The 9,448-nt window shown below is 38.7% G+C and overlaps 1 protein-coding gene across 1 annotated transcript; it reads left to right on the forward strand.

Annotated features, from left to right (window-relative positions):
• Positions 1-2,282: 2,282 nt before the first annotated feature.
• LOC119345147 lies at positions 2,283-3,751 on the forward strand. The gene is made up of 5 exons (XM_037615364.1): positions 2,283-2,355; positions 2,863-2,964; positions 3,062-3,197; positions 3,349-3,431; positions 3,526-3,751. The coding sequence occupies exons 1-5, from the start codon at positions 2,308-2,310 to the stop codon at positions 3,580-3,582; spliced, it is 426 nt and encodes a 141-aa protein (XP_037471261.1). The 5' UTR covers positions 2,283-2,307; the 3' UTR covers positions 3,583-3,751.
• The last annotated feature ends 5,697 nt before the right edge of the window (positions 3,752-9,448 follow it).

The following is a 9,448-nucleotide window of genomic DNA, read 5'->3' on the forward strand; positions in this document are numbered from 1 at the left end:
TGGCGGTGCTCCGCGCGGGGAACAAGTTCGAGGTCGTGCTGGTCGAGATGAACTCCCTAGGCTGCGGCGCGCCGGCCTTTGAGCTCTTGGAGTGTGCCGTCGGCGAGATGCACGTTGAGACACATGGTAACTATATTGGATCTTGTGCTTAGTTACTATGTCTACGGTGCTCTATTTTATCTAGCGAGGGAGTGCCAGAGAGATACGGTTTTGAGGTATTGACAACGTTACGAGGATTGGTCTGAGCTAAGTACGTACATAGTGAAAAACTTAGTGCTATGCTGCCAGATTAATTCTCTTTTGAAGTTCGTAACTTTGACCCAAGTGTTTGCACACTATAAAACGATATTCATCGTTGCTTCAACTTACTTAGTCTAGCGTAATAACAAGATGGATAACCATTGTTGGGATGCGCCATGATGCATATATGGTAACTGGATCTTGTGCTTAGTTAAGTCTACCATGTTCCGTTTATATCTAGCCATGGAGCGATAACGGTTTTGTGGTTAATTTTCTTTAAGCAAGTAGACGATCGATTTTGAGCTGTGTTACCAGATTCTTCTTTGAAATATATTTTTAAGTATTTCTTTGAAGTATATAGGAGTAGTTCTATAGATCAAACGGGCTTATGTACCATAGCTTAACTGCTAAGTTGGGCCAGCTAATGATTTAAGGGGTACTCGCAAAAAACATTGATGTAAGGGGTGTGCTTCAGTTAATTATCAATTATCTAAACGGGCTTATATAGCATAGCTAATGATGGTTTGAGGGGGAATACTTCCTCTGTAAACTAATATAAGAGCATTTAGATTACTAAAGTAGTAATCTAAACACTCTTATATTAGTTTACGGAGGGAGTACTTGCTAACGATTGATTTTTTTTTCTTTCATATTGAAACCATCGACATACCACTAGCTGCGCTGCTTTCTCATTAACAAAAGAGAACTAGGGTTCCAACTTCCGATGAAATCGCTATGTTACATATATATGACATAAAAGGCCCAACAAGAACTCTCATAAATCAATCAATCTAACTTTGAGCATTTTGACCAACCCTGCATAGAAGTCGATACATAATTACTTTCTACCCACTTTACAGATGCTCCTTTTGTTAATTGTCATTAGTAAATAATATAATACCACGTGTGATAGAGTATGTTTGAACCATGAGGTTAGGTTTGTGTATTCCGTCAGAAATAATTAGCACATAAGTCGTTCCAATAGACTAATTCATATCGCGTAGCATGCATCAATATCATCTACTTAGAGTAAGGCCATGAATTTGTCTTCGCAAAGGTGGCAGAGATAAATAAATAAATAGGTGCAGTCAGGTAATTACTTTGACTGGTTGACTATCTTTATTATCCATATAGATGGTGTTCTAGAAAATGTGTAGTCAAACTTATATAATTAACTTTGACTTTTAACATATGAAAACATATTCAGATTTATCGGGACACAATACTATCACTGGATTTGCATGAGAAATAATTTCATAATATTAGAAGTTCATATAATCATTTTTTCTGCTTTGAAACCAGCGATCAAAGTTACATACTAGACATTGTGTTTGCAAACAAAACACCATCTATTTACGCAAATATGAACTATAAGCTTTCCTCAAAATTAATACCAATATCATTAAGATTCATGTAACAAAAGTTCTGCTCTTCATTACTTTAGCTATACTAACATTTCTCATTTCATCTCATATAGCTATTTCGAAAAATGGCCAACGCTATGGACCGCTAGAGATGGTGGATCTCGGTAACATCAGGAATGTCATCTACAATGAAGCAACCAATGGATCTAAGTCACTGCAGATCATGTCGAACAGTCCATGCAACAACTCACCGGTGGTGACAGTACCCACAACAACAGCCTTTGTAATTTCAGGAAGGAGGGCGACAAGAAGGAGGATGAGAAGGACACGAGTAAACGATACAAACAGTCAGGAGCTGGATGAAGTGAATGTCAAGAACGAGAAACAAAAACCGGCCGAGAAGCCAACGAAGGCCCGGGTCATTTGGACTGACGAACTACACAAGAAGTTCGTGGAAGCACATGACAAGCTCCTCCCTGGAGGTAATGTAGTTAATCATCGTTGTTTGCCCATCTGCCTAATTTACAGCTAATTATTAATGGACTAGGTTTATATGTACTATTGGATCACTGAGCCTATCAACCAATCTTATATATAGCAAATTTTACATGTAGTGTTGATAACTTAGTTTAGTGTTTATAAGGTAACTTGTTTTATTTTGAATGTGGTCTTAGATGCTGTGCCAAAGAAAATACTTAAGTTGATGAATGACTCTACACTCACTAGAGAGAACATTGCCAGCCACCTTCAGGTAATTGGACTATACCTTTTATACATAATATTCAAATTAAGATGACCACATAGTCCTCTATTCTTTATATTTTTACAGAAAGTACAAATGTGATAAGTGAAATGTGCATCGGGTTCACATAAATGGAGTAGAAAATGTGCATATTGAGTTTTTTATGTGCATGGGTAAATTTTCATGCAAAATGTTGCATTTGTCTACTATGTGAAATTCATATAAAGATGTCTTCTTAGCCCCTCCTTGTTTTTCAATGCACTACAAATGTAGTTGTTTTCCGGTGAAACTAATATATAGTGCATTCTAGCATAAAAATATGATATTATATCTAGTTTTACCTATGATTTTCAATCATTGCTTTAAAAAATAATATAGTGAAAGCATCAACATGTGTTGGGATGTAGAAAATTATGTACTTTAAAACTAGTCATACTCCTCTCTTATTTTGTTTTGTGGAGACTCTTTTTTGTGAAGATTATATCCTTCTATAATGTTTAACGAATTGTATTCCAGAAACATAGGATGAATCTCGATCCTCTTCGTAAGGGCAATACTGGAACAAGGAATAACAAATTAACACCTCCCCAAGCATCATTGCTCTCTTCTAACTTACAGGTACTCTACTGAAAATCTATCTAGAGACCATTATCACTTGCTCACTCCAACAATGTCATAAACTTATTTTCTCAACATGCGAATAACATGTGTGCAGGCTTCTTCTACAATGATGCAATCTTTGTCTAGTGCAAACTTTCCAGAGATTATTACGACACAAGCAGTTGCTTGCATGAACCATAATATGAATGATTCAGGCAGTCATCCGTTGATACACATGCAATCATTTAAGGGTATGGACAAGATTGATAGTACATGTGTACATGATAAACACACAACTATTTGATTATTCATGTTACTTTTCTTAATTAGATGTTACACTAATTAACTTTTTTTTTCACGTTTTCTATTTTTTTCACACGAAATGTGGGTTCTCCAACGTAGCATCAAAAGATATGTACAACGGAGATAATGAATCTACAAAAAATAGCACAGCTGGCTTCCAGGAAAATAACATCGAGTTTTCGGTAAGAAATAATAATAATGAGTTAATTTAATAGATCTTGCTATCTGAATATCCTAATGATATTTTTTAATTTTTTCAATATTGTTGTTCTACAGATAAAAGAGCCTAAGCTTTCATGGGATCAAGTGTATTTCTACACTAATGGTAACTAAAACACTTTGTCCAAAAACACATTTAGGACCGGTTTCCAAGGCTAATTAGTGAAGATTCAATCTCAGTTTTTGAATACATATAGCGTGTTAAGGCGGATAATTAATGGTTATATGCTTAGCATTTCTATGTAAGGAAATTGTTGTGCGATCGGATTTTGTGAAATCTCATTTTGTGGACCACATACCCCAATAAATTCTTTGTGTGTACTCTTATAAAATTAAATAATACCAATTTGGAGCCCTTCACTCCTCTCTGAATGCAAATTTGTTGGGTTTTTCTTAGTTAGATCGGTGTTCCTTGTTCATGTATACAGTGTTGTTAGATATATGACAAGTGTCATCATCCTAGTCATACTATTACAAATATCACTATTCTAGAACATACTATAGTGTTATCTAAGCCCTAGATATTTTTTACATTCGTGAGTGTTGTAGATACCACCTGAAATATCGACCTCTAGAATTTTCTTAATTATATGCTGAAATGTCACTATGATTTTGCAATATGCGCCAGTTGACATCCACTCTGTTGTCTTCCCGTGGTATGCTGAGAAATCATTACCTAAACACCGGCTCCATATGAGCTCATATTCTGAGGAATTGATCTGGTCCTTGTTCCGCCATCTATTTATTTTTGTAAGAGAAGCACAATGGCTTATAAACTGATTAAATGAATCAGAATGCTTAAACAGATTTCGTCGAACAAGCCTTCTTTGTGGCGGGCAATTTTCCTTCCTATCCCCGCGGGAAAGAAAATATTCCTGACAAATAGACACCCGATGCACCAAAAAGAGGGTGAAAGATGCACCCTGGAGAGAACACATTTGGTTGAACAAGACCGATTTGCGACATTTAGTACTCGTATTTGTTTCCCCTATTCCAGAAGGAAATAGAAATGTGTTTCTGCTAAATTACAGCATACCAGATATATACCAAAAAAAGAAAAAGAAAAGGAGAAGACATGCATATGAGCAGTGCAGCAGTTCACATCAGAACAGTTTGGTACATATTTTTTTCCCAACTACTACTAGCTTATAATCATTCAATCACTGGAGAGCAACGGTTCCGTTTTACAAGGTACAAGCAGGCGAGACAGCAGGCGAGAAACTGAAGCTAGCTGCACATCCCCAGCCTTACACCCTTGGTGAAATCATTAATGAAACAAACAAACAAGCGAAAGGAATAACAGGCGGAACTAGAGCACCACTAATAAAACCTAGCTAATTTTCCTTCCGCGCGATGCCAAATAGTCCCTAAAAACACGAAAACGGCTGGCCCCTCCCTCCCGCCCCTCCCCGCGTCGCTCCCGCGGGCGATGGGGGGAAACCCTACTCGTCGGGACTCCGCGCCCTCCCTTCCTCCTTCTCCCCTCGCGCCGCTTCGCCCTCTAGCTTCGGCGGTGGCGGGGCCTCGTTCCCCCTCCTCTCACCCACCCCCGCTGGCGCGGGACAGTTTGGGCGCGCGGAGGCGTTGTGATGGCGCGGAGCGCAGCGATGCAGCGGCGGATACTCGGGGCGGCGGCACGCGTGGCTGGTGGCGCGACGTCCCACGCGTGCTCTTGCGGTGTGGCGGATGCATGTCTATGGGGGTGCCTGCTACCTCTTAAGCACTGCGTTGGTTTTTCCCTTATAGGAAGGGATGATGCAGCAAAGTAGCGTAAGTATTTTCCTTAGTTTTTGAGAACCAAGGTATCAATCCAGTAGGAGGCTACACGCGAGTCCCTCATACCTGCACAAAACAAACATATCCTCGCAACCAACGCGTTAAGGGGTTGTCAATCCCAACACGGCCACTTACGAGAGTGAGATCTGATAGATATGATAAGGTAATATTTTTGGTATTTTTATGATAAAGATGCAAAGTGAAATAAAAGCAAAGTAAAAGCAAAAGGAAATAACTAAGTATTGGTAGATTAATATGATGAAGATAGACCCAGGGGCCATAGGTTTCACTAGTGGCTTTTCTCGAGAGCATAAGTATTCTACGGTGGGTGAACAAATTAATGTTGAGCAATTGACAGAATTGAGCATAGTTATGAGAATATCTAGGTATGGTCATGTATATAGGCATCACGTCCGAGACAAGTAGACCGACTCCTGTATGTATCTACTACTATTACTCCACTCATCGACCGCTATCCAGCATGCATCTAGAGTATTAAGTTAATGAAAACAGAGTAACGCCTTAAGCAAGATGACATGATGTAGAGGGATAAACTCATGCAATATGATGAAAACCCCATCTTGTTATCCTCGATGGCAACAATACAATACGTGCCTTGCTGCCCCTACTGTCAGTGGGAAAGGACACCGCAAGATTGAACCAAAAGCTAAGCACTTCTCCCGTTGCAAGAAAGATCAATCTAGTAGGCCAAACCAAAATGATAATTCGAAGAGACTTGCAAAGATAACCAATCATACATAAAAGAATTCAGAGAAGATTCAAATATTGTTCATAGATAGACTTGATCATAAACTCACAATTCATCGATCTCAACAAACACATCGCAAAAAGAAGATTACATCGAATAGATCTCCACAAGAGAGGGGGAGAACATTCTATTGAGATCCAAAGAGAGAAGAAGCCAGCTAGCTACTAACTATGGACCCGTAGGTCTGAGGTAAACTACTCACACTTCATCGGAGGGGCTATGGTGTTAATGTTGAAGCCCTCCGTGATCGATACCCCCTCCGGCGGAGCTCCGGAACAGGCCCCAAGATGGGATCTCGTGGATACAGAAAGTTGCGGCGATGGAATTAGGGTTTTGGCTCCGTATCTGATCGTTTGGGGGTACGTAGGTATATATAGGAGGAAGGAGTACGGCGGTGGAGCAACAGGGGGGCCCACGAGGGTGGATGGCGCGCCCCCTACCTCTTGGCCTCCCCTTTTGTGTCTTGACGTAGGGTCCAAGTCTCCTGGGTATTGTTCGTTGAGAAAATCACGTTCCCGAAGGTTTCATTCCGTTTGGACTCCGTTTGATATTCCTTTTCTTCGAAACCCTAAAACAGGCAAAAACAACAATTCTGGGTTGGGCCTCCGGTTAATAGGTTAGTCCCAAAAATAATATAAAAGTGGATAATAAAGCCCAATAATGTCCAAAACAGTAGATAATATAGCATGGAGCAATCAAAAATTATAGATACGTTGGAGACGTATCAAGCATCCCCAAGCTTAATTCGTGCTCGTCCTCAAGTAGGTAAATGATAAAAACAGAATTTTTGATGCGGAGTGCTACTTGGCATAATTTTGACGTAATTCTTCTTAATTGTGGCATGAATATTCAGATCCGAAAGATTCAAGACAAAAGTTCATATTGACATAAAAATAATAATACTTCAAGCATACTAACTAAGCAATTATGTCTTCTCAAAATAACATGGTCAAAGAAAGTTCATCCCTACAAAATCATATAGTTTAGTCATGCTCCATTTTCGTCACACAAGATTGCTCTCATCATGCACAACCCCGATGACAAGCCAAGCAATTGTTTCATACTTTAGTAATCTCAAACCTATAAACTTTCATGCAATATATGAGCGCGAGCCATGGACATAGCACTATGGGTGGAATAGAATATAATGAGGGGGGTTATGTGGAGAAGACAAAAAAGGAGAAAGTCTCACATCAACGAGGCTAATCAATGGGCTATGGAGATGCCCATCGATTGATGTTAATGCAAGGAGTAGGGATTGCCATGGAACGGATGCACTAGAGCTATAAATGTATGAAAGCTCAACAAAAGAAACTAAGTGGGTGTGCATCCAACTTGCTTGCTCACAAGACCTAGGGCACTTGAGGAGGCCCATTGTTGGAATATACAAGCCAAGTTCTATAATGAAAAATTCCCACTAGTATATGAAAGTGACAAAACAAGAGACTCTCTATCATGAAGATTACGGTGCTACTTTGAAGCACAAGTGTGGCAAAGGATAGTAACATTGTCCCTTCTCTATTTTTCTCTCATTTTTTTATTTTATTTGGCCTTTCTCTTTTTTATATGGCCTCTCTCTTTTTTTTAATAATTCCTCACTTGGGACAATGCTCTAGGAATGATGATCATCACACTTCTATTTATTTACAACTCAATGATTACAACTCGATACTAGAACAAAAGATGACTCTATATGAATGCCTCCGGCAGTGTACCGGGATATGCAATGGACCAAGAGTGACATGTATGAAAGAATTATGAACGGTGGCTTTGCCACAAATACTATGCCAACTACATGATCATGCTAAGCAATATGACAATGATGAATGTGTCATGATGAACGGAATGGTGGAAAGTTGCATGGAAATATATCTCAGAATGGCTATGGAAATGCCATAATAGGTAGGTATGGTGGCTGTTTTGAGGAAGATATAAGGAGGTTTATGTGTGAAAGAGCGTATCATATCACGGGGTTTGGATGCACCGGCGAGGTAAGAGTGCGTATAATCCATGGACTCAACATTAGTCATAAAGAACTTACATACTTATTGCAAAAGTCTACAAGTCATCAAAAACCTCGGCACTACGCGCATGCTCCTAGGGGGATAGATTGGTAGGAAAAGACCATTGCTCGTCCCCGACCGCCACTCGTAAGGAAGACAATCAAATAACACCTCATGTTAAAAATTTGTTACATAATGTTTACCATACGTGCATGCTATGGGACTTGAAAACTTCAACACAAGTATTTCTCAATTTCACAACTACTCAACTAGCATGACTTTGATATTATTACCTCCATATCTCAAAACAATCATCAAGCATCCAACTTCTCTTAGTATTCAAAACACTCTTAAGAAATTTTTACTAATCTTAAATACCTAGCATATTAGGATTTTAAGCAAATTACCATGCTATTAAGACTCTCAAAATAATCTAAGTGAAGCATGAGAGATCAATAGTTTCTATAAAACAAATCCACCACCGTGCTCTAAAAGATATAAGTGAAGTACTAGAGCAAAACTATATAACTCAAAAGATATAAGCGAAGCACATAGAGTATTCTAACAAATTCCAAGTCATGTATGACTCTCTCAAAAGGTGTGTACAGCAAGGATGATTGTGTTAAACTAAAAAGCAAAGACTCAAATAATACAAGACTCTGCAAGAAAAACACATATCATGTGTTGAATAAAAATATAGCTCCAAGTAAAGTTACCGATAGAAGTAGACGAAAGAGGGGATGCCTTCCGGGGCATCCCCAAGCTTTGGCTTTTAGGTGTCCTTAGATTATCTTGGGGGTGCCATGGGCATCCCCAAGCTTAGTCTCTTGCCACTCCTTGTTCCATAATCCATCAAATCTTTACCCAAAACTTGAAAACTTCACAACACAAAACTCAAAGTAGAAAATCTCGTGAGATCCGTTAGCGAAAGAAAACAAAAGACCACTTCAAGGTACTGTAATGAACTCATTATTTATTTATATTGGTGTTAAACCTACTGTATTCCAACTTTTCTATGGTTTATAAACTATTTTACTAGCCATAGATTCATCAAAATAAGCAAACAACACAAGAAAAATAGAATCTGTCAAAAACAGAACAGTCTGTTGTAATCTGTATCTAGCGCAAGATCTGGAACCCCAAAAATTCTAAAATAAATTGCTTGACGCGAGGAATTTATCTATTAATTATCTTCAAAAATAATTAACTAAATATGACTTTCCAAATAAAAATGACAGCAGTTCTCGTGAGCGCTAAAGCTTCTGTTTTTTACAGCAAGTTTAACAAGACTTTCCCCAAGTCTTCCCAACGGTTCTACTTGGCACAAACCCTAATTAGACACAAAAACACAACCAAAACAGAGGCTAGATAAATTATTTATTACTAAACAGGAGCAAAAATCAAGGAATAAAAATAAAATTGGGTTGCCTCC

The sequence above is a fragment of the Triticum dicoccoides genome, chromosome 1A (genome assembly GCF_002162155.2).
Source record: "Triticum dicoccoides isolate Atlit2015 ecotype Zavitan chromosome 1A, WEW_v2.0, whole genome shotgun sequence".
Taxonomy (NCBI): Eukaryota; Viridiplantae; Streptophyta; class Magnoliopsida; order Poales; family Poaceae; genus Triticum; species Triticum dicoccoides.

Bases quoted from the DNA above. Each gene is read 5' to 3' on its own strand.
- LOC119345147 (XM_037615364.1), top strand. From the start codon at position 2,308: ATGAATGACTCTACACTCACTAGAGAGAACATTGCCAGCCACCTTCAG. The intron at 2,356-2,862 runs GTAATTGGACTA...ATTGTATTCCAG, and splicing joins ACATTGCCAGCCACCTTCAG to AAACATAGGATGAATCTCGA. The intron at 3,198-3,348 runs GTATGGACAAGA...TCTCCAACGTAG, and splicing joins ACACATGCAATCATTTAAGG to CATCAAAAGATATGTACAAC.